Here is a 26522-nt window from a genome sequence, read left to right on the forward strand (position 1 = left end):
AGTTTTCCAGATTTGCTGGCATATTGAGTGCAGCACTTTTATAGCATCATCTTTCAAGATCTGAAATACCTCAACTGGAATTCCATCACCTCCACTAGCTTTGTTCGTAGTGATGCTTTCTAAGGCCCACTTGACTTCACATTCCAAGATGTCTGGCTCTAGGTCAGTGATCACGTTATCGTGACTATCTTGGTCATGAAGATCTTTTTTGTACAGTTCTTCTGTGTATTCTTGCCACCTCTTCTTAATATCTTCTGCTTCTGTTAGGTCCATACCATTTCTGTCCTTTATCAAGCCCATCTTTGCATGAAATGTTCCCTTGGAATCTCTAATCTTCTTGAAGAGATCTCTTGTTTTTCCTATTCTGTTGTTTTCCTCTATTTCTTTGCATTGATCGCTGAAGAAGGCTTTCTTATCTCTCCTTGCTATTCTTTGGAACTCTGCATTCAGATGTTTATATCTTTCCCTTTCTCCTTTGCTTTTCGCGTCTCTTCTTTTCACAGCTATTTGTAAGGCCTCCTCAGACAGCCATTTCACTTTTTTGCATTTCTTTTCCATGGGGATGGTCTTGGTCCCTGTCTCCTGTACAATGTCACGAACCTCCGTCCAGAGTTCATCAGGCACTCTATCTATCAGATCTAGTCCCTTAAATCTATTTCTCACTTCCACTGTATAATCATAATGGATTTGATTTAGGTCATATCTGAATGGTCTAGTGGTTTTCTCTACTTTCTTCAATTTAAGTCTGAATTTGGCAATAAGGAGTTCATGATCTGAGCCACAGTCAGCTCCTAGTCTTGTTTTTGCTAACTGTATACAGCTTCTCCATCTTTGGCTGCAAAGAATAAAATCAATCTGATTTCGGTGTTGACCATCTGGTGATGTCCATGTGTAGAGTCTTCTCTTGTGTTGTTGGAAGAGGGTGTTTGCTATGACCAGTGCGTTCTCTTGGCAAAACTCTATTAGCCTTTGCCCTGCTTCATTCTGTGCTCCGAGGCCAAATTTGCCTGTTACTCCAGGTGTTTCTTGACTTCCTACTTTTGCATTCCAGTCCCCTATAATGAAAAGGACATCTTTTTCGGGTGTTAGTTCTAAAAGGTCTTGTAGGTCTTCATAGAACTGTTCAACTTCGGCTTCTTCAGTGTTACTGTTTGGGGCATAGGCCTGGATTACTGTAATATTGAATGGGTTGCCTTGGAAACGAACAGAAATCATTCTGTCGTTTTTAAGATTGCATCCAAGTACTGCATTTTGGACTCTTTTGTTGACCATGATGGCTACTCCATTTCTTCTAAGGGATTCCTGCCCACAGTAGTAGATATAATGGTCATCTGAGTTAAATTCACCCATTCCAGTCCATTTTAATTCACTGATTCCTAGAATGTCTATCAAATGTCATAAGCAAAGTCCTGTGAATGAGTATCAAACTATGCTAATGAACTCAGAGCTGCAATTATCTCCTTTTCCCTATCTCCATAGGCCTGGTACCTATGACACCAATGGACTTCTCTAAGCATTGGATAGGTGATCCACAGAGGCACCTGTGGGCAATAGAAGACATGCAATGATCATAGTTGCTTACAGAGGGATGACCTGGCAGTATGAAAAGCAGTGATGAAAAAGATTTGATAACATATATCCTCAGGGGTTATCTCCTGAATGACAGACCTAGAGCAGAAAACAGTTGATTGGAGGTCTTTATGGTAATGGGCCTGTCAGGAACTTGATCTATTTCAACCTGAAAGCTGGAGCACAAATCAATAACAAGACAGCAAATCAAATCAGACTAGAATACCAATCCTGTGAGCAGGTTAATTTTGTTCACTGGAGTGCCTGACAGCAGTAATGTCAAAGAAATTGCACTGGCAGGATTAACCTTGGGAAAAAGAGAAAAGAAACATGGTGGTATTGGTTTAAAGCAATTGAGGCAGTGGGTGATATAAATAAATAAAATTAAAAAACAGAAAAACCTGAGAGAGAGAGGGGTTAAAACAGAGATATAAGCATACAAAGTGCAGGAGAATTATGGGTAACATGTACCAAGACCAAGACAAATATATATATATATTTAGTTTATTTTAATTAGAGGCTAATTACTTTACAATATCGTGGTGGTTTTTGCCATACATTCACATGAATCAGCCATGGGTGTACATGTGTTCCCCATCCTGATCCTCCCTACCACCTGCCTCCCCATCCCATCCCTCAGGGTCTTCCCATTGCACCAGCCCTGAGCACCCTGTCTCATGCATCGAACCTGGACTGGAAATATTTCACATATGATAATATACATGTTTCAATTCTGTTCTCTCAAATCATTCCACCCTCACCTTCTCCCACAGAGTCCAAAAGTCTGTTCTTTATATCTGAGTCTCTGTTGCTGTCTCGCATATACGATCATCGTTACCATCTTTCTAAATTCCATAAATATGCATTAATATACTGTATTGGTGTTTTTCTTTCTGACTTACTTCACTCTGTATAATAGGCTCCAGTTTCATCCACCTCATTAGAACTGATTCAAATGCGTTCTTTTTAACAGCTGAGTAACAATCCATTGTGTATATATAGTACCACAGCTTTCTTATCCATTCATCTGCTGATGGACATCTAGGTTGCTTCCATGTCCTGGCTATTGTAAACAGTGCTGCGATGAACATTGGGGTACACGTGTCTCTTTCAATTCTGGTTTCCTTGATGTCTATGCCCAGCAGTGGGATTGCTGGTTTGTATGGCAGTTCTATTTCCAGGTTTTTAAGGAATCTCCACACTGTTCTCCATAGTGTCTGTACTAGTTTGCATTCCCACCAACAGTGTAAGAGGGTTCCCTTTTCTCCGCACCCTCTCCAGCGTCTATTGCTGGTAGACTTTTGGATAGCAGCCATTCTGACTGGCGAGATGGTACCTCATTTTGGTTTTGATTTGCATTTCTCTGATAATGAGTGATGTTGAGCATTTTTCATGTGTTTGTTAGCCATCTGCTTGTCTTCTTTGGAGAAATGTCTCTTTAGTTTTTTGGCCCATTTTTTGATTGGGTCGCTTATTTTTCTGGAATTGAGCTGCAGGAGTTGCTTGTATATTTTTGAGATTAATTCTTTGTCAGTTGCTTCATTTGCTAATATTTTCTCCCATTCTGAAGGCTGTATTTTCACCTTGCTTATAGTTTCCTTTGTTGTGCAAAAGCTTTTAAGTTTAATTAAGTCCCGTTTTTTTTTATTTTTTTATTTTTGTAATTAATTTTTTATTGGAGGCAAATTATTTTACAACATTATATTGGTTGGTTTTGCCATACATTGACATGAATTTGCCCCGGGTTTACATAAGTTCCCCCTCCTGAACCCGCCTCCCACCTCCCTCCTCCCTTTATCCTCCCTCTGGGTCATCCCCGCATGCCAGCCCCGAGCATCCTATAACATGCATCGACTCTGAACTAGTGATTCGTTTCACATATGACAACATATGTGTTTCAATGCCATTCTCCCAAATCATCCCACCCTCACCCTCTCCCACAGAGTCCCAAAGACTGTTCCATTTGTTTATTTTTGCTTTTATTTCCATTACTCTGGGAGGTGGGTCATAGAGGATCCTGCTATGATTTACACAGAGTGTTTTGCCTATGTTTTACTCTAGCAGTTTTATAGTTTCTGGTCTTACATTTAGATCTTTAATCCATTTTGAGTTTATTTTTGTGTATAGTATTAGAAAGTGTTTTAGTTTCATTCTTTTACAAGTGGCTGACCAGTTTTCCCAGCACCACTTTTCTCCATTGCATGTTCTTGCCTCCTTTGTTAAAGATAAGGTGTTCATAGGTGTGTGGATTTATCTCTGGGCTTTCTATTTTGTTCCATTGATCTATGTTTCTGTCTTTGTGCCAGTACCATACTGTCCCAATGACTGTAGCTTTGTAGTAGAGCCTGAAGTCAGGCAGGTTGATTCCTCCAGTCCCATTCTTCTTTCTCCAGATTGCTTTCGCTATTTGAGGTTTTTTGTATTTCTATACAAAATGTGAAATTATTTGTTCTAGTTCTCTGAAAAATACTGTTGGTAGTTTGATAGGACTTGCACTGAATCTATAGATTGCTTTAAGTGGTATACTCATTTTTACTATATTGATTCTTCTGATCCATGAACATGGTATATTTCTCCATCTATTTGTGTCATATTTGATTTCTTTAATCAGTGTTTTATAGTTTTCTATATATAGGTCTTTTGTTTCTTTAGGTAGATTTATTCCTAAGTATTTTATTCTTTTCGTTGCCATGGTGAATGGAATTGTTTCCTTAATTTCTGTTTTCTTATTGCTAGTGTATAGGAATGCAAGGGAGTTCTGTGTGTTAATTTTATATCCTGCAAATTTGCTATATTCATTGATTAGCTCTAGTAATTTTCTGGTGGAGTCTTTAGGGTTTTCTATGTAGAGGATCATGTCATCTGTAAACAGTGAGAGTTTTACTTCTTCTTTTCCAATATGGATTCCTTTTATTTCTTTTTCTGCTCTGATTGCTGTGGCTAAAACTTCAAAACTCTGTTGAATAGTAGTGGTGAGAGTGGGCATCCTTGTCTTGTTTCTGACTTTAGTGGAAATGCTTTCAATTTTTCACCATTGAGGATAACGTTATCTATGGGTTTATCATATATCACTTTTATTATGTTGAGGTATGTTCCTTCTATGCCTGCTTTCTGGAGGGTTTTTATCATAAATGGATGCTGAATTTTGTCAAAGGCTTTCTTTGCATCTATTGAGATAATCATATGGCTTTTATCTTTCAATTTGTTAATGTGGTGTATCACACTGATTGACTTGCAAATATTGAAGAATCCTTGCATCCTGGGATAAACTCCACTTGGTTATGATGTATGATCTTTTTAATACGTTGTTGGATTCTGTTTGCTAGAATTTTGTTAAGGATTTTTGCATCTATGTTCATCAGTGACATTGGCCTGTAGTTATCTTTTTTTTGTGGCATCTTTGTCTGGTTTTGGTATTAGGGTGATGGTGGCCTCACAGAATGAGTTTGGAAGTTTACCGTCCTCTGCAGTTTTCTGGAAGAGTTTGAGTAGGATAGGTGTTAGCTCTTCTCTAAATTTTTGGTAGAATTCAGCTGTGAAGCCATCTGGTCCTGGGCTTTGTTTGTTGGAAGATTTCTGATTGACAAATATTCTTATTTTTTATGTCCATTCAGCCTAGTGAATGTTGACATTTCAGGAAGAATATGGTGTTAAAGCTGACTGAAGCTATCAGTCTCTTTAATCATCAGTTCAGTCTCTCAGTTGTGTCCTACTTTTTGTGACCCCATGGACTGCAGCACTCCCTGTCCATCACCAATTCCCAGAGTTTTAATCATACTCAACATTTAAATGATAGAAACAACAGTAAAAAGTCACATATTATAAGTAAGTCTGAAATGCTTTAATTAATTTATAAGGAAGTGAAAAAAAAATGTTTTGTATAAATCCTTTCCCTTCTTTCTTTTAAAAATCATGCTACAAATGGGTGACTTTAAAGAGTAACAAATCCAACTAATGATAAAAAATTTGACACTCAAGGACTCTATAAATGAATAATTTTCATCAATTTTAAGCAAGTTAAAACCTTTCAGGAATTAATTCAAGGTAAATTTTTTAAAGACTCATAAACAGAGTATGTGCTTGCTGCGAGAAGTATATTAACATGCCCAGAAGCCATTCACTTAAGGAGCTGAGGTCTGAGTGAAATTTAATAAGAATAAAGAGCAATAAAAATATACTAAAAAGATACAAAAATATATATTTTTTTCTTTCCAGAGAGGCACTATCACAACCTCCACTGACAGGAAAACTGCAATTCTCTGAGGTTGTTAAGATATCCCGTGAGTAGAGATAGGGTTCTAAAACCGTTCCATTAATATGATGGAGGAGCATTGTGGGTAGTCACAGGAGGATTTGTGAGTGTCTACCATGTGTTTCATGAAGTCCCACCAGGTGGTGGAGGGGCGAGACCATCTCAGATGGCAGTTGAGAATCCAAAAGGAATTCTGCATCATGGTTTCTATATGAAACGCTTGGGGATCATTCCACTGGGCCTTGAATGAGAATCAACTATGGTGGAAAGGGATACTTCTAGGGTGGATGTTTCTTGTGGGAGCAAGTCTTTGAAAACCTGGAACTGGAAGATAAGTATGTGTGTGTTTGTTGGTGGGGGTGGGTGGGGCATGGGATCCTCCTCCTTGGGATTTGTGGCATGCAAAAAGAAATCCCCAAAGACACTTTTTCTCCAAATGCCACAAGATAGAGGATCTCAAATTACCAAATGTCAGACCAATACTGTCTAAGTTTTATCCTTTACAAAAGACCTTCACATTCCTTGCCTAGAACCCCCATAATCTAATGACGAAGCCAAAGCAGGGACAGCCTCCCTATTTTATAGACATGAGAGCTGAAGAGGGATAGGCAAGCATGAACTCTGGAGTCATTCATCCTAGGTTCAAATTCTGGTTTTTGGTCTTGCAACCAAGGGCAAGTTACTTAACTTTGTTGATATTTTATAGCATCTTAATATATCTCTTGTACTGTGTAAGGGGATAACTTAGAATCAGTTTCAAATCATCCCCATTTTTTTAGTCTCATGAATAAAGGAGGTGATATCTTATTTTTTATGGTTGTTAACTTGGAACTGTTTGGCCTCCTTAGCGTGCCTTGTATTGTACAATACTGAACAGTAACAGTACTGATCCTAGACTGACTAATGACAAAAACCATCAGGAGCTGCTACATGAATACTTGAATATAAAACGGGTCATAAGTTGAAATAAAGAAGAAGGGACTATAAGGTTGAGGTTTTAGAAAAAAACACACACACACAAAAAAACAACACAGTAAGGCCTGTTTCCAAGACAAGAACAATAGTATATGCAAGCGAAAACATACACAATACTTAAGAACGAAGAACAAGAACTTTGAAGTCAGGCAGTATGGGTATAAATCCCAGTTCTTTCACTTATTGATTTGTAAATAAATTGCTCCTTATTAAAAAAAAAAATTAGACTTATCCCAAACTGACAATGTCTCAGTGTTTAGAGCTGACCCTGTGAGTCCACCACATGGGGGAAACACACACAGTAATTTTGGCAGGGACACTCTTAATATCCACAATGGAAATATAATGCCACAACTGATTCCAGGATGAGTTTCAGGATAGTGAATAAAGTTGTCTGGCAAATTTCTTCATGAAGCTTTTTTCTATCATGAGATACTAAGTCACATGCTTCGTTCTGACATTTTTATTTTGGGAGAAAGTTTAAGGAAAAAAGAGTATTTCTCACAGAAGACACTGAACATATAGAACAGAAGATACAAAAATAGGAAGAAAACTATTTTTAGAATAAACTAAACATACTTCATTTCCATGCAGACAATGAAGCTTCAGGTCAGCTTTGAATTCAAGAAAGAAAATCATGTTGGATTTAAGAGAAGACAAATCAGCCTAAAATGCTGAATACACAATAAAGGGAAAACTACTAGAGGCTGAAAAATATAGCATTGTAAGAAACTGGGGAACAGTTAACTTTCACTCTAAACCTTTGCTTAAGTCACAGCAAGGATGACTACTGCTTAAAGAGTCTCCTGAAAAGAACATTTATTACAAAGAATGTGTTTTGGAAGAGCTATAACCTATACTCCTAAGTCAGCCTCAGAGAAATGCCTTAAACTGTGACAATAGAGTACTTTTAATGATTGTATGGATATGAAGAATCACATTTCATGTAGAGACAACTCACAAGAAGACCCATTTCTGCATCCCCACATGTAGTCAAAAGTTGAAGTGGAAAAATTTAGAGCTAACAGAGACCAAACAATCAGGATATAATTCACAGTTCTTATAACTGATTTGGAATACATCCTATTAATAATATTTGAAAGGAACTATTTTAAGGGGTAAAAAGCCAAGTCAAATTCTATGCAGAATGAGTTCACTTCTCAATCAAAAGAAAAAGGAGATAAAGAATAGGAAGCTCATCTGAAATATACTCTAATTGAAATTAGGCAAATAGTTTGAAAACTAGTAACCTCAACTAAAATAAACTTTGCATAATAATGGGCAGCATACAAGTTATAACTAATAGAGGTTTGTGATGATATTTAAATGCACCAGGAGAACTCATTCTTTAAATGACTACTGAGGTACCTCCGAAGAACAATGAATGGAGACACATTTTGAAATGATCGCCACTGATATATCTAGTTTATATATTTGGTCTAGGAGATTTGGGAGCACATTTATGTTTGCTAATTTTTTCACTTTCATGCATTGGAGAAGGAAATGGCAACCCACTCCAGTGTTCTTGCCTGGAGAATCCCAGGGACGGGGGAGCCTGGTGGGCTGCCGTCTATGGGGTCGCACAGAGTCAGACACAACTGAAGCGACTTAGCAGCAGCAAAATAATTTAAATAAAACTGAACAACACAACTTACAAAGTAGAAATCTCTCAGAGAATAACTCACAGTGATTTTATGTATATTTTTCCACACAGACATACACACAAACACACACACACATATATACACATAATAATTTGATAAAAATGGAAAAAATTAGCAACTTTTTTCACTTAATTTATCTTGGATACTTATAAATGCAATCACTTCATGGCAAACAGAAGGGGAAAAAGTAGAGTCAGTGACAGATTTTTTCCTTGGGTTCCAAGATCATTGTGGATGACGACTACAGCCATGAAATTAGAAGATGCTTGCTTCTTGGAAGGAAAGCTATGACAAACCTAGACAGTGTGTTAAAAAGCAAAGACATCACTTTGCCAACAAGGGTCCACATAGTCTGAGCTATGGTTTATCCAGTAGTCATGTACGGATGTGAGAGTTGGACCATAAAGAAGGCTGAAAACCGAAGAATTGATGCTTTTGAATTGTGGGTGCTTAAGAAGACTCTTGAGAGTTCCTTGGACTGCAAGGAGATCAGACAAATCAATCCTAAAAGAAATCAACCATGAATATTCACTGGAAGGACTGATGCTGAAACTTCAATACTTTGGCTACCAGAGGTGAAGAGCCAACTAATTTGAAAAGACCCTGCTGCTGGGAAATATTGAAGGCAAAAGATGAGGGTGGCAGAGGATAAGATGGTTACATGGCATCACTGACTCAATGAACATGAACTTGAGCAAACTCTGGAAGATAGAGGACAGGAGAGTCTGGCATGCTGCAGTCCAGGCATGGGGTCACAAAGAGTCAGACACGACTTAGTGATTGAACAATAAGAACAATTCATAAATGTCAGTGTATTCACCTTATCTTGTTACTTGTAATGGTGGCAAAATATTTTATTATATGGCTAACATCTTATTTGAACTATTTCTTACTGATGGATATCTGTGTTATTCTCAGTGTTTGACTATTTCAAACAAGGCTGAAATGAAGACTGCTCTTAAGTATGTCTAAATTTCAAAAACGAGAATTATTGATCAAAGAGGAATGCAGATAATTCCCAAAAAGCAACTAGTTTTTGATGAAATTTTTTGAAGGAAAAAAATGGGTGATCATTTTACATAAAGTGTTTCATACTCACATCCAAAATTAAAACTAAGAAATGAAAGGGTATCAACCTAGCAATAAAAGAAGAAAGAAAAAAAGTAAGAACAAGAAAGCATGGTAACTAGAAAACAAAATAAAATGGCAAGAATAAGTCAAAATAGAAATGAAATGGCAAAAATATGACATATATATTTCTATTAAAAGATAATCTCAGATGAGATTAAAAGTACATAGAGCATAGATGTTAAATATAAAAGACATACCTAATCAAAATGAAAAAAGAACACTGAAGGTAAATGAATGGAAAACAGTATACCAAGTTAATAACAATAAAAAAAGAAAGCAGTAATATTAAAAAGCAATATGGTAGTAACATTAAACAAAAGGAATTCATTTGTTATATTTTATACAATGTAATGGGATCAGGTTATACTTTTTAAAAGTCTCTATGTCTTAGAGATACATACTGAAGTATTTACAGATTAAATGATATGATGGAATCAGAGGAGACTGTGGATGAGATGAATAGTAGTGAGGTATGACACTGGAAAAGACTCTGATGCTGGGAAAGGTTGGGGGCGGGAGGAGAAGGGGACGACGGAGAATGAGATGGCTGGATGGCATCACCGACTCTGTGGACATGAGTTTGAGTGTACTCCGGGAGTTGGTGATGGACAGGGAGGCCTGGCGTGCTGTGATTCATGGGGTCGCGGAGAGTCGGACACGACTGAGCGACTGAACTGAACTGAACTGAACTGATGACTGAAATAAAATTGGCTATATGATGATATTGTTGAAGCTCAGTATGGGCTTTCTTACACTGTTTTCTATGCTTTTGTAGATATTTGAAATTAAAAATAACTTTTTAAAAATAATTCAATTAGAAAATAAATGACACAAGCAATATTGTATCATTAAAACTACAAGGTAACATGAATAAAAACAAAGCATTAAAATATATAAAGCAAAACTGATAAAAATGCAAGGGGAAATTGACAAATTCATAATCAGGAGAACATCTTATAATTTATTAGCAATTGAAGGTCAAGTAGGACAGAAATAGTAAAGATATTGATTTAATCACAAAATTAGCACACTGTACTCCCACTTACTCACACTCAAACACAATCACATGTATTTGTGCCTGACAGAGACTCACTATGTTCTTTTCAATGAGCCTATGAACATAGGAGTGCATGTATCTTTTTGAATTATACCTTTGCCTGGGTATATGCCCAGGGGTGGGATTGCCAGACTATATGGTATTAATAATTCTATTTTCAGTTTTCACAGGAACCTCTATACTGCTTTCCATAGTGGCTGTACCAACTTACATTCCCACCAACAGTGTAGGAAGGTTCCTTTTCCCCACCCCCTCTCCACCATTTATTTGTAAGACTTTTTAATGATGGCCATTCTGACCAATGTGAGGTGGTACCTTATTGTTGTTTTGATTTGCATTTCTCTAATAATTTGTGAGGTTGAGTATCTTTTCATGTGCCTACTGGTCATCTGTATGTCTTCTTTGGAGAAATGTCCATTATGGTCTTCTCATTTTTCGATTAGGATTTTTTATTGTATGAACTGTTTGTACATTTTGGAGATTAAGCCCTAGTTTGTCACATCATTTGCAAATATTTTATCCCATTACATAGGCTGTCTTTTCTTTTTTTTTTTAATGGCTTCTTTTGTTGTACAGAGGAAGTTTGATTAGGTCCCATTTATTTTTGTTTTTATTTCTATTGCCTTTGGAGATTGACTTTAGAAAACACTGGTACAGTTTATGTCAGAGAATGTTTTTCCCTATGTTCTCTTCTAGGAATTTTGTGGTGTCATGTCTTATGTTTAAGTCTTTAAGTCATTTTGAATTTACTTTTGTGCATGGTGTGAGGGTGTGTTCTAACTTCACTGATTTACATGCAGGGGTCCAACTTTCCCAGCACCAATTGCTGAAGTGACTTGTCTTTTCCCTATTTTATATTCTTGCCTCCTTTTTGAAGATGAATTGACTGTAGGTGTATGGGTTTATTTCTGGGTTCTCTATTCCACTGATTGGCTTGCCTGTTTTTGTATTAATATGATACTGTTTTGATTGTTGTAGCTTTGTAGTATTGTCTGAAGTCTGAGGGAGGTACGTGTATTTTTTCCCTCAGGATCGCTCTAGAAATTCTGCATTTTTATAGTTCCATATAAATTTTTGTATCATTTGTTCTAGTTCTGTGAAAAATGTCATGGATAATTAGATAAAGAATAGCATTAAATCTGTAGATTGCTTTGTGCAGTATTGCCATTTTAACAATATTAGTTCTTCTAATCTAAGAGCATGGGATATCCTTCCATTTCTTTGAGTCCTCTATTGTCACCCTTATTAATGTTTTATAGTTCTCAGTGTATAAAACTTTCATCTCCTTGGTCAGGTTTATTCCTAGGTATTTTATTTATTTATGTTTTGGGGAGGTGCATTTTAAAAGGTTTTTTTTTTTTTTTTTTTACATTTCCTGATATTTCATTGTTAGTATAAATGAATGCAACTGATTCCTGAATGTTAATCTTGTATCCTGCTACTTGGCTGAATTCATTTATTAGACCTAGTAATTTTTGTGGAGTCCTTGTGTACGTGTGTTAGTCACTCAGTCGTGTCTGACTCTTTGTGACCCCAAGGACTGTAGCTCACAGGCTCTTCTGTCCATGAAATTCTCCAGGCAAGAATATTGGAGTGGGTAGACATTCCCTTCTCCAGGAGATTTTGTTGACCCAGGGAGTGAACCTGGGTTTTCCACATTGCAAGTGGATTCTTTACCATCTGAGCCACAAGGGAAGCCCATTGAGTCCTTAGGGTTTTCTATATATAGTAACATGTCTGCATAGAGTGACAATTTTACCTCTTTTCTCCCAATTTGGACACCTTTTATTTCTTTTCCTTGTCTGATTGCTGTGGCCAGGATACATATCCTTTCCAAATATTTCAGAAACAATCTCCAAATTGGCCATATACTAGGTTACTCTATATGCTCAAGTATTACTTGATTTTTTATAATTAGAACATATTTATGTAATATTTGTACAAAAATATGTTTTAAAAAATGAAAGAAAGCACTTAAATGCAGTTGTGGTAGGCCTTTAAAACGTATTACCTTGTTTCATCTCACGTAAAACAGTGAAAGTTGGAGGGAGGTTCAGCCAACTGACCCCAGACTACTAAGATGATGAACACAGGTCAGGACTTGCACTCAGTTCTTCTAGATGCCAGAGCCTGGTCACATACCTTACTGTGCTGCCTCACACAATGCTTGATTAAGAACATTCAAGATTACCAGAGCCTTACTTTCAATTTCTCCAAAGAGAACACTTATGATTTTAAGGACTAAAAAATCAGATTTTGGTGGGAAACAGATGCAGAAGAATAGTCTTAAAAGGACAAAATTTTTATCTAAGTGTGTCTTTTTGACATCTAGCTTTACTAAAAAATCATTTTACTCTTAAGGCTTATCCACTTTATAGGAATTTTTACAAGTATTGTGCATAGTGGCGGGTTTTGTTTATATTTTGTTTTTTAACATGATACAACTGTTTAAACTTCCTTGTGTTTGATTTTATCAGAGAACAGAGTTACTTCACTACTTCTCAGTTCAGTTCAGTTCAATCATTCAGTCATGTCCGACTCTCTGCGACCCCATGAATTACAGCACGCCAGGCCTCCCTGTCCATCACCAACTCCCGGAGTTCACTCAAACTCATGTCCATCGAGTCGGTGATGCCACCCAGCCATCTCATTCTCTGTCGTCCCCGTCTCCTCCCACCCCCAATCCCTCCCAGCATCAGACTCTTTTCCAGTGAGTCAACTTGTCGCATGAGGTGGCCAAAGTACTGGAGTTTCAGCTTTAGCATCAGTCCTTCCAATGAACACCCAGGATTGATCTCCTTTAGAATGGACTGGTTGAGGTGGATGAAACTAGAGCCTATTATACACAGTGAAGTAAGCCAGAAAGAAAAACACCAATACAGCATACTAACGCATATATATGGAATTTAGAAAGATGCAAATGATAACCCTGTATACGAGACAGCAAAAGAGACACAGATGTATAGAACAGTCTTTGGGACTCTGTGGGAGAGGGTGAGGGTAGGATGATTTGGGAGAATGGCATTGAAACATGCATGTTGTCATATGTGAAACGAATCGCCAGTTCAGGGTTGATGCATGTTACAGGATGCTCGGGGCTGGTGTGCGGGGATGACCCAGAGGGAGGATAAAGGGAGGAGGGAGGTAGGAGGGGGGCTCAGGAAGGGGAACTCATGTACACCCGGGGCGGATTCATGTCAATGTATGGCAAAACCAACCAATATAATAATTGTAAAATAATTAGCCTCCAATAAAAAAAAAAAAAGAATGGACTGGTTGGATCTCCTTGCAGTCCAAGGGACTCTCAAGAGTGTGGGGGTCAAATATCAACGGGCTTTTTTCAGGCCACTAGTATTTATTTCTTCATATCACCAGATGTTTTCTCTATGACTTAGGGGAAGAAACACTTTCCTAAATACCCACCAGATCTGAGGCAGCACTTCACTCAGAGAGACTGAGGCCAACCTGAACAATTCTCTTTATGCAAATGCAAAGTATTTACTTACCCAATTCGTATTTTCAGCATGCCACTGAATAATTCTGGGTTATTGGAGATGATCCAGCCAATATGGATGACCAGTTCTTGCTGAATTACTGCCTCCCTTTCATCATGGGTATTACACTTGTAATAGATGATGTTCTTAATCACTCCCGGAGACAAAGGATTAGAGATAACTTCTTCTTCATGCCCAAAAGCACCCAGAGTTACCTATAGGTGGCAGAATTTTATTGTAAAAATTTCCTAGCTACTAATAGATTAAAAAAAAAAAAATTCAAGGCTCAGGATGACTGGCAGGCTGAAATTACTCTATGCAAGCTGGGGAATTAGGTAGAATAACTGCTCCTGCTGTTTATTAAAATGGCCTTCAAAGCATGACTCCCATTGGAGTTCATGATGGTTCAGTCTCGTCTAAAATACAAGGGCAGGTGAGGGTCCCAGCTAGGGGAATGAAGGTGAGTGGATAAAAGCAGGGAAGGAATATAAATAACTATTATGATAAAATTATTCTGGATGACTTTAGGACCAGAAACTCCTCAGAGAACACAGTTTTACTTTAGTGCATAGTCTATACAATTTAGTATTTGAGAGTATGTTCTTCCCTTCTTTTACAGTTTCTCATGTGGAAATTTTTGCTCTTTAACAATACTGTAACTTTTTCAAAGGTAGGTACAAGGACATAGTTGTAGTGAAGACCCACTTTTCCTGGCACACAGTCAGGTACCCAGTGAGTGCTGAAATACTTTTGGATGTATCTCTGGCCTGTGGAGGGGAATAAATAAGGCTGCCCACTAGCCGGCGAAATGAGAAAGCACAGACGAAATGGCAAAGAAAATTCAAAGCCAAAAGTTCTGTTGAGGCTGGGCAAGAGGAATAAATACCCTGCTCCCCCTCTCTCCTCGTGTCTTAGTACTCTGCCACCCAAGAGTCTGCATCCCCTCCTTCCTCCTCATTTCCTCTCTCTTCCTTGTACAGGGCACAATTATAAGAGGCAGGAAAAAGAAGAGGATATCAAAGAGTCCTTGTGATTTCTGACATGAGAGGAGAAAGCAGAATAGAGGTCTTCTGCCCAAATTTTGTGATGGACTAAAAACTGAGAATTGCTAGTTTATTGCAACACAAGTGGTATCAACCAGTTAGTCCAAGTGCGATTACTTTTATTAAAATGTCAGCTTGTAAAAAAAACCAAACAAACAGAAGGTAAGTACATCATTGCCTCTGGAAGCAATGATGACTAAACCACTATTTCATTCCAGAGAGCTTGAGGTGATCTCAAAGTGCAGAAGTAGAAGTGTAGAAGCAGTATTACTTCAGTTCTCAGAGTGGCATTTCATAAATGAACAAATGCAAACTTGGAATGCTCCATTTTCATTTCCTCTTTTAAAAAGGTTAAGATGCAGTCAGTGAATAGACTCCATATACCTGAAACAGGGCTGTCAGCCTTTCAGGTACCCAACTCTGTAACTGACTATTTCCCTGGGAGATGTGCGGGTCTGATGGACAACAGCCCAGTCACAGCCTCAGGATAGGTTCCAAGGTGCTAGGATTTTGATCTGGGGAACAGTCTCAGGATCATAGGCAGCAATCACCCTCCAGATAGTGCACAGAAAGAACATGACCAACCGTAACCTACCTAACCCCTTTCCAACTGCCAGATGCCAGTGACCTCAGAGATCTCTAAAACCTTCTCATTCATTCATATGTCACAGAATTAACTATATTTTCAGATATATTACAGGGGCCTAAAATCCAAGGAAAAATAGCTTCCCAAAGCCTGTTTACTTTAAGAGGTGGCTCAGTCCAAGGCAAAAATAAAGACCTCTGTGGCTGGATTTGAGGATTGCAATGAGAAAAGGCATCCAATAAGTTACTACCTGTGCCTTGGTCTATTTAGCTGATAAAGGAGGATGAAAATTCTTTTAATAATTTGGAAAAAACAGAAAATAACATATATGAAGAGATTTAAATTTTTTCTCTGGAATTTTATTAGTACAATAATTTTTAGTTACTAAATATTACAGAAAAGGATAATCTATTCTTTCAACATTTCAAAACTTTGATGTCAAGATGAAATAATTTCAATTTTAATGAACCAAGAGCCCTGAGATATGAACAATGGGTTGATTCCATCAAAGAGGGTTAAAGTTTTTTGCATTATTAAAGCTTATTATATCCCTAGGTTTATTGTCAGGAAGACATGATAAAGCACACATATTCCCAAAGAAGAGATAGAAAGCACACAGCTTTGCATTCCAATCAAATGATGACTCAGCCAAGTAATTAGAGCTTACAGAGAAACAAAAAATGAGCAGCTATATCCCACTCCACATACCCACATGCACAGGCTCAATTCAATCCACATTCACCAAGTGCCTCTACAAGGCCATGGTGGGCACAAAGGGACGGTGCTGGACAAGACATGGGCCCTGACTTCCAGGGGTTCATGGTCTACCCTGTGAGAGACACACATTCAAATGAACTGGGATCCAGGGCAGATTGTGAAAAGTGTAACAGGCCTATTTTGAGAACCCAGAGGAGAAAGGGACTGCTAGCTGGAGATAGCTTTCTGTGAGGAAGAGGTGGCAAGAGTTGGCCCTGGTGGGAGGGGAGAACCTGGAAGGAGAGGGGCCCCAGAGGGCTGAGAATCTGGGGAGCCAATGCATTTCTAATGGGAGAAGAGTCCTAGTGAAGCAAAAAGGAGAATGTGCCCTTCACTACTCCCTGTCATTGCCCCACCGATCCTAAGCCTGTCTGCAAGTGCTTTAGTAGGTGTCACACCATTTTCTTTGTCAGTATCTTCACTGATCTCGAGTTAACACAGGAGCTTAAAATTAAATCTCTAAGGCACAGCACAGATATTCTGTATCTGTGCTTCTTTAAGACTAGATTTTGCTTGGGGAACGAGCCTTCTGTAGAAATGCCTGAGCCACTGTAAATGTGGTTGTGAGAGGCCTGCAATGCTGAGGCTTGCCAGATTTAAAAGCCAGGGTCCTACCCAGAAATCTTTGTGACTGTGACCGAGAGTCTGAAAATCAGCTACTTACCTGTTTGCCCTGCACTAAAACATTAGTAATGGATGGGGCCAGGCTGTCCACTAGTTTACTTAAAAGACTTGCTGCATGGCGCACCACCGACCTGGGGGCAAAGAAGAGAGCACGCCAGAGGTTGACAAATCTAAATGATGAATGAATGGGCCCCTGAATGGGGGAAATTAAAAAATCTGTACAATTAGGTCCTCACTTAATAATATGGATGAAACACTGACCCCAAGATACTGGACCTAACAAGTGAAATCTTCCAGACTGTAGGACTATCCAGAATTAGGGAGGGATAGCTTCACCCTCACCTCTGCCACCAGCATTATTCCTGCCATTAACAACTTAAAAAGAAAGAAAAGGAAGCCTAACTATCCCTTTGCCGGGGAGTGGTGTAGGAAGAGGAATTGATTATTCTGATTTTGTATTTAAAAATTTATTACTAAGACTGTCACGGGTACATGACACTATTCCTATAACCGCTTTAAATCAAGTTTCCTTTGGTGCCTAGTAACCAAATCCCTGGATTAGGGAATTCACTTAGGACTCAATTTTAGGAAGTGATACAATATACCAGCGTTGTTTTTTTTTTCCTTGCCAGAATGTTGAAGGAAGTAATTCACACTACTATTTTAACATTTCTGAAAAAGTCTTAGACTGTAAGAACAGATTTTTAAGCACAGCACATGCAATACATAAAACATTTTCCCCCCATCAAAAGTAAAAATCCATGTGGAACTTTCAGATGGAGAAAATAAAATAAAAATGTAGGTCTAAAGGCGTTTCCTTGTATTTCAGGATATCCATGGAAGTTGACCTATAAAAAACATGTTGCTTTAATCTCAACATAGATGAACTAGTAGAAAATTCAGTCATCTCTGATAAAGTTAGTGAAACAAACACTTCCTACTTTTAGAGAAGCTTTCACCCACACACTATAAGACCAAAAGACATATTTAACCCTGAGAATGCAAATAAGCCCACACATTTCAAGCAGCTGGAGTTTCGACAATTTGTGCATGTTACCTGTTTCCCATGTACCAGAAAAGTAGTAATGTGTGGGGCTATAGAGGAAGAAAATTTCTGGGTAAATGCAGCCCCGTAGCGTACCGCCAACCTGGGTTTGTCAGTGGAAAGCCATAAAAGGGAAAATACAGTAAATAAAACTTCCAGGAGTTTGTTCTTTTAAACATAACAGTCAGGACTCTAAATGTTTGCTAATGATTTATCTAAAATACAAGTATTAAACATAAAGTAAAAGTAGGTTTGCTTAACCGAAGATTATAGACCAGATTTGAAATTTACTGACTAAAAAGCAACATCTATTTGTTTGCATGCCTGACTGTGCTGAGAATTTACAGTGAAAATCTGAGACTTAACCACAGGGTTATTACATAATTTCTTCTTGACTGGAATAGTATATTTACTATAAAGTTGAAATATTGCTAAGAGATGTTTTGTCTAATCCTTTAATTTTAGAGACTAGAAAACTGAGGTTCATTGAAGTTAAGGGAGTTTCTTATGACATGACACTTTCTTTAGACTTCTTTTTTCAAAATTAGATAATAACGGGTTATTAAAATATATATATGTATATTTATATACTATTAATTTCCAAAATGTTAGATTCTGCTGGTAAAACTGTTAGAATTGCTTCAAAAATGCAAAGGGCATGCATTTAGGCATACCTACCCCATTGTGAATGTAAACAATCTAAGCTCAACTTACCTAAGTTTTCCTCAGTGTCTGGGAAGAGACTACCTCTGCAGAACATATCAGTTACTTTTTATGCAGTAACTACAACCATTAGGATTCATTAAACTTAAGCCATGAGAGAACTATGTTCTAAGTACATTATACTTTGCTTGTGTTTAAACGAAACACTGGTCTCTTCATGACCCTCTAACAGAACAAATTTCCAAAATACAAATTAGAACCTAAAGCACCTTGCTGGGACCGAGGAGGTGCAGGACAGGAAAAAGTCATTAGAACATCATGCCAGTACATCCTCTCCAGGTTCTACTCCTACAGGTGTCTTTACTCCCAGACATGCTTTTAATATCTTGGGAGAGTCAAGATAAAATGCAATGTAGGCAGATCCTTGAAAAGTAGGCACTCACAGTGCTGCAACCTTGGAACTTAAAAGGGAAAATTAGAATGACTAGCCACCTTTAACACTGGTCCATTATCTTTAGGATACTGAATATGATAACACAATTAAAAAAACATAATGATAAGGACGCTAATACGAACCAAAGTTTTTTGCTGCCAGCTCTTCTATAGACTCTCTCAATGTGATCAGAAACAGTACCTAGACATCGGATAATAGAGTCTTTGTTGAAAAAAGCTTTAATTAAATGCATAACATTTATTCTCCTTAAAAAACCTGACATAATTAAATATGTAACCCAAATATATAGTGTGAATATCCCCAGCCCTTATTACTACGCAGTTTGAGTATATGATTTTGATAAATATTTTATTTCTTTAAATTTATTGTTTTCTTAATATATAATCAATATATTTAACAAATAAAAATGTTATTTTAATTTACTACAGAAAATAAAAAAACAGAATATGACAAATTGAACAAAATACTGTAGACTCTGAATAAATATCTCTTAATTTATTTGTTCAAAAAAATGTTGTGATGATTCTGTATATGATCAGAAACCAAACAAGGGTAAAGAACAGAATCTTTATCTTTTTACCCTGAACTTATTTTTATAGCTTTATAGCAAGTTGGATAAAATTATATTCAGATTCTGCAGATGCTTATGATTTTTAATATATAAAGTTTCACAGATTTAAAACATGTAAAGTCTTTTAAATATCTAAATAACAGATGAATATTATTCCCAAGTTTAAAAAATGGTTTGAAAAATAATTCTCTTGACATTTTCATTATAAACTATTTTATATAAATTGTTTTATTTTAAAGCACTACTAAAATACATGTATACATGCTAAGTTTACCCTTCAGTCACGTTTGACTCTTTATAACTTTATGGACTGTAGCCCAGCAGGCTCCTCTGTCCATGGGATTCTCCAGGCAAGAATACAGGAGTGGGCTGCCATGCCCTCCTCTAATGGATCTTCCCGACCCAAGAATCGAACTGGCGTCTCTTACCATGACTGTCACCTGGGAAGCCTACTACTAAAATAACCATTCTGAATTCTAGGTTCCTGATGAAATGTTTGCTTTTTAACGATTCCATTGTTTTAAAGTATAAATTCTGATAAATGTCCTCAATATAACTGGATCCTTTTTACACTTTGAGTTTCAAGATTAATTAGAAACAGGAAAGATTCTGTTTGAAATTTGCTTAGAGTTCTTCTTCTGCCTTTATTAAATTAAAAAATTAAGACTGTGTAATACGATGGACATGAGTTTGAGTGAACTCCGGGAGTTGGTGATGGACAGGGAGGCCTGGCGTGCTGTGATTCATGGGGTCGCGGAGAGTCGGACACGACTGAGCGACTGAACTGAACTGAACTGAATACTCAAGAGAGCTGTCTCTTAGCTACAATAATGTAAAAACTAAGTAGACCTTAGTTTGTTTATCTGAATAAACAATTATGTTTAGTTCACTACCAGAACTATAAACCTTATTAGTTACATTGCTGTTTAGAATATCAACTCAATTTTCTAATTCTAACCAATCAATATGCCTCACTGGACAGAGGACTTTCAGATGAGCCAAAAATGTTGAGTAGTTAGATATTAAATACTTGAAATGTATCTTACATTATTCTGTATTATAAAATGCCAGAAGTAGACCATGATGTAGAATTCAAAGATTCCTTAGAGCAGTGACTCAACATATGAATGTAGATTTCAGGGATAACTGGGTTTCAGCCTTAATGCACAGTGGACACAAACACAATTAAAAAGGACTTATTTTCGTAAACAATCTTGACAGTGCAATTCTATTAAATGCCATATTCCATTCCAAATGGCTGCTGTAGACCATGAAGGAGCCAATTCTTATGGCTATAATGATTCAGTATTGTTCTTAAAAACATACAGAAAACAAAAGTGGAAATAGAAACTGTCAATAAACAAGTATGGAGTCATCAGAGGCTAACAGTCACAGGCAGAATCCAGGCTCCAACATCACTGAGATAATCAGACAAACAAACAAGTATTACTACATGAAAGCAGTTCAGGAGTTCATACATCAAACAGTCTATTCCACTCTAGGGGGTACGAATGAACATTTTCCTTTTAAAAAACTTTTAACTTAAAAATCAAAAAAGAAAGGTTTACTAGAGAAGAAAATAACTTCTAACAATTTAGTGCATGTTCATTATGCATTTTTGACATATGTTCAAAAATAGAGAAGTCTTTTTATTTAAAATGTTCTCTTAGTTAGATACTCTTACCTTCCTTTGTGATGAAGTTGGGGCCTTCTCTTTTGAGCAGTATACCCAGTAGGATGACTTGGCTAGCCAGACAACTACAGTCCTGAAAATATAAATCATTATGAGTAACTGGAATGAATGGGTACAAAAATTACCACAGGGAGTAACTAATCATGAAACCTCATGATGCAAAGAGGAAATATTCTGCTATGCAATTGAGAAAAGATAAAATGTCATTGATATATTACAAGGCATAAGATGACATTATACAACTATTTATTTTAGCTATCTTGGAAACAGTGGGTAGACAAGCAGGCTTCCTGGGGTAGTAGAATTTGATAACCAAATTTTCCAGGAAATAAGATAAGGAATGAATAGAAAATATGTTCTCTATAAGCTAATGCAGGTGACACTGATGCTGTCACCCTCTGAAAGATTTGGCCAAGTCATTTATCTGCTCCTTTTTTGACTTGTTTAGAAATTGGAGAACACGTTGTTACCGACCCATTGTGGAAAGGAGGATGAAAGAAGGGGACATGTGTAGGCTGCTTATTATATGTGCTATGTTTTGTGCCTATTATATCATATCATGTTTATATAGATTTATAGGTAGTAACGATCAATCACAAGAACTGATATCTGGCAGGCTATATATTTAGCCTACTCAAATTTGGATGGTCCAATAAAATGTCACTGTGTTTATAGCTCTACCATCAGAATTATATTTCCTTTGATAGGTACTCTACATCCTCACCCGTCCTCCTCTAACATGCAAATAACCTCAGGGAAGGGATAATACTAGGTTGCTAACGTAATATTCATACGGATGTAGTCATAGGGTTGCTTTCTTCAGTGACTGGAGAGACTCAAAGCTAGCATGTCCTAAACACTGAGACAGGAGAGAAGGCCCAGACTGGGAAAAGAAGAGAAAGGGCACTGAAAGACATCTGGAGATCCCCAGAGCAACGAAACCTCTTTAATGGGCTATTTAATACTTTCATACACAAGTCAACCCATTTTAAGCATCTTAAAGACATTCACGCTAGTATACAGATCATGAGAACTACTGCTCATTACTGCCTCAGTTATAGACAGGCCATCTACTTCCAGGCTAGTTGCTACCTTCCCTGGGAAGACAAAGAGAAATACGGTTTGCCCCTGGCAGCTCCTGCTCTGCCACCCTCACTCAGGGTCACGTGGGAACTGCATCTTCCTCACATTCAGTTTTTGAAGAATTTCATGGGTGGGTTTGTTTCTCCATTCAGTCATGGTAACATCGGGCTTCTGTTCCTGTTCCGGAGCATTGGAGGTGCTGCTTTGTCGTTTGACTTTTGAATGTTTGGGAACTTCTAATTCCTCAAAACTCTTAAATTCTGGAAGCCTAGAATTTAAAAGAAAAAGTTTCAGATTTCCTGCATTCCTAATGTAATCTCAAGAAACACAATAAATAACCTAAAAGAACTTACTCTTCTATTTCACTGATTCGTAAGAAGTCAAGTTGTTCAACCACAGCTCCAGATATTAGTGTCTGAAATGCGATTGAGAAAAGATTCACAACTCTTAAATTTATCAAGCAATAACACTATGATTTATGCACATACTATTCTGTAAGTATACAATACTTTAAAAAAGTTTACTTAAAAAATAGACATGATTGTTAAGTAAATTTTTAAAAATGAACATTCTAAAATCAGACAGATTTTCACCTACAACAAACCCCCCTGAAATAGAACATAAACATCAAGCTACAAGTTCATGAATTATAATAAATAGCAGAATCAGATGAACTGTTTTTTCTTTCTATCCTCTTATTTATAAGTTCAGTTAAAAACTCATAACTTATTAAAGTGCTAAAAGACAAAAATTTGATGCTTAAAAAAACCATGAAATATTAAAACTGTATTCAGAAAATATAATGTGAAATTACTCTTTGGATTTGGCTACCATAATATATTTCAAGGCTATTCAATGATAAGGTACTGCCAAATCGCCATTTTTCAGGATCATGAAGTTATTGATTATCTAGGCCAGTGCTTCTCTATATTCTGGCAACCAATATTTGGTCATTTTATATTCCATTGGGTGTGTGTTGCTCAGTCACGTCCGACTCTTTGCAACCCCATGAACTACAGCCCACCAGGCTCTTCTGTCCATGGGATTCTCCAGGCAAGAATACTGGAGTGGGTTGCCATGCCCTCCTCCAGGGTATCTTCTCGACCCAGGGATCGAACCCGGATCTCCTGAATTGGAGGCAGAAGTTTTAACCTCTGAGCCACCAGGGAAGCCCATATATTACTTTCTCTATTTTCTCCTGTTCCTTTCACATGTGAAGCAACAGGATTTAGGTAATGCTACTCTTGTTGGCTGGGGTTTCCCTGGTGGCTCAGAGGTTAAAGCGTCTGCCTGCAGTACAGGAGACCAGGATTCGATCCCTGAGTTGGGAAGATCCCCTGGAGGAGGAAATTGCAGCCCACTCCAGTATTCTTGCCTGGAGAATCCCATGGATGGAGGAGCCTGGTACTCTATAGTCCACGGGGTTGCAAAGAGTCGAACGCCACTGAGCAACTTCACTTTTCACTCTTGTTGGTTAACCACTAGAGTTGTGCTGCCTTCTCTTCTAGTGAAAATTCATAAAGTAGATGATCAACAAATATCCACTACAAATGGCAGAATGAATATGTTACCAATCATACTAAAGCCTCCTTGCAGAGTCTGAATGAGAAAGGCCAAACATGCAACTAATTTGCACATTTTTATGTGGTCCAGCCACAGTTAGGGTCTGAGAGGAGAGTCTGTGCCTGGGCAGAGGGCAGTGCCAAGCAAAACTGAAGTCTACAGAGTGGTATTTCCTATGCAGACTTACCCCTAAACATCTTGCTCTACAGTTACCTAATTTGTTAGACAAATACTTCCTGAACACATATATGCCAAGTACTATGTTAGGTATTAAGGATATAGCATGAACAAAATGCACATAATACACATTAATTCAGCTCATAAAGTAAATGCTACTCTGAATTAACATTTAAGTTGTAGATTTCATTAATAGTCTACAGAGTTTTTGATTTAAAATATTTAGTTGGTTGCTGCTGCTGCTGCTGCTGTTAAGTCGCTTCAGTCGTGTCCAACTCTGTGCGACCCCATAGACGGCAGCCGACCAGGCTCCGCCGTCCCTGGGATTCTCCAGGCAAGAACACTGGAGTGGGTTGCCATTCAGAGGCTCCTAAATTATTTCTTTAATTGAATTACAGTTGTAAAATATTATATGTTATAGGTATACAATGCAGTGATTCATAATTTTTAAAGGTTATACTCCATATGTAGGTATTACAAAATCTTGGCTATTTTCATAAAAAACTATTGCAATTATTTTGCTAGGCATTAATACTTTAGTTCTGATGATAATTAAATAACAACATTGACAAATATATGTGTCAAATGAAATACATTATTCAAAAAGGTATCCTGCTCACTGCTATTCAATTGTATCCCCCAAGACCCTCTCCAACTGGACATACCACCAAAGACTGTACTCCATCCCATTATTCTGAATCCCTATCTGGCCTTATCTTTGGTTTTGCTCTCCTACTAAAATAAGTCTTATGAGATCAGGAATTCTGTATATTTTTTTTCACCATTGTATCTCCACTGCCTAGAGAGGGCACTCAGAAAGTACCTGTTGAATCAAGGAACCAATATTTACATATTTCTTACGAGAGAGCAGTAGTGAGCAGAATACTCTGGGAATGCAGAGATGAGTAAAGCCTGGACTAATAAGAATTTTCAATTCACACAGGGAAGCAGGCACAAGAAACTAGTTCTACTTAAAATAAGAGCTATAGCAAAGCTCAAGGAAAATGCCACAGAAACACACTGGAAGGAGAAATTAATTTCAGACTTGGAGACTTCACTAAAGAGGTGAGATTGATCTAAGTTATAAAGTATGACTTAGAAGGAAAAAAGAAAAAAAAAACAGTTCTAGAATAGAGTAATAGCGTGAACAGGGATAAAAATAAATCGCATTAAAGATTTGGAAAGTACTCAGTACCCTTGGAGTGGAAAGCAGGACTGAGAATTAGCTGCATGAAGACATGTCCTGGGTGATGAAGCTAGGAAGTGATGCTGAGGCCCAGTGATGAGAGAGACTATAGATCATGGGCTGAAGACATTTGAAAGAGCCTTAAATAAAGGCCCAGAGAAGTACACAGGTGTCATTTCCATTTCCCATACTAAAGAGAAGACAAAGGCTGGTTTGAGGGTGTGAGGGGTTGTTTAACGGGTATAGTGTTTTGGTTTTAAAAGACGAAAAAAGGCTTATTCTCTGGTTTAGACTGTACTCAAGGATTTAGTGCAAAGCAGAGAGCAGAAGATATAAAGATTAAATAATAGTTTAAGTGAAAGACTCATAAATGAATTGATTAAAAATTGGGAAGTTGTCATTTATGTCCAAGATGTAGATACGAACAAAGGCTTCACTGCTTACTAATAAAAAGCTGTTATTCATTGCTCCAACTTTGAAAGTGCAGTGTTGCACAAACTCATGGTCTAGTATCTATGCTGTTAGGATTAAGCCACTTGTGTGGCCTATGTGAAAATAATCTGTACTGTTGTAAGTAACCTATACAATCTGATAATGTACCATTTCATTGTCTTCTGAATCTGCACTGGTAGAAAGCAACAACTGAGAGATATTTCTGATACTATACAGAACAGTACAACACCCCTGGCTCCTTAACCCAACGCTGCTCTCACGACAAGGAAGCAAAATGTACATCCTTCAAGCAGAAGGCTAGATGTTCATTTTCTGGGAACCTGAAAAACCCAGAAGGAAAAAAAAAACCCCAGATATTGGCACCTGGGGTTTTCCCCAGCAAAAATGGTCCTTGCCACTAGCCCACCTTATAAGTAAATTCAGTATGACAATGATCCTTGTTCCCAAACACACAGCTTCCAATAAACTTTTTATTCTTTCACT

At 37.5% G+C, this 26522-nt stretch overlaps 1 protein-coding gene across 6 annotated transcripts in view; it reads right to left on the reverse strand.

Annotated features, from left to right (window-relative positions):
* Positions 1 to 26522, reverse strand: part of PHKB (phosphorylase kinase regulatory subunit beta) — a 233431-nt gene that overhangs the window by 20018 nt on the left and 186891 nt on the right. For 3 of the 6 annotated variants that reach the window (XM_055412842.2, XM_055412844.2, XM_055412846.2), the window contains 6 exons: positions 23014 to 23075; positions 22766 to 22928; positions 21569 to 21650; positions 19436 to 19493; positions 18209 to 18299; positions 14155 to 14357 (listed from right to left, as the gene is read on the reverse strand). In XM_055412842.2, coding sequence (XP_055268817.2) covers positions 14155 to 14357; positions 18209 to 18299; positions 19436 to 19493; positions 21569 to 21650; positions 22766 to 22928; positions 23014 to 23075 — 659 coding nt within the window. Of the gene's footprint in view, positions 1 to 14154; positions 14358 to 17191; positions 17283 to 18208; positions 18300 to 19435; positions 19494 to 21568; positions 21651 to 22765; positions 22929 to 23013; positions 23076 to 26522 lie in introns of all 6 variants that reach the window. The other 3 variants (XM_055412843.2, XM_055412841.2, XM_088830525.1) reach the window with 2 other exon arrangements.

This window comes from Moschus berezovskii, chromosome 22, assembly GCF_049115385.1.
Source record: "Moschus berezovskii isolate FMDL1 chromosome 22, NW_MosBer_1.0, whole genome shotgun sequence".
NCBI classification, from domain to species: domain Eukaryota; kingdom Metazoa; phylum Chordata; class Mammalia; order Artiodactyla; family Moschidae; genus Moschus; species Moschus berezovskii.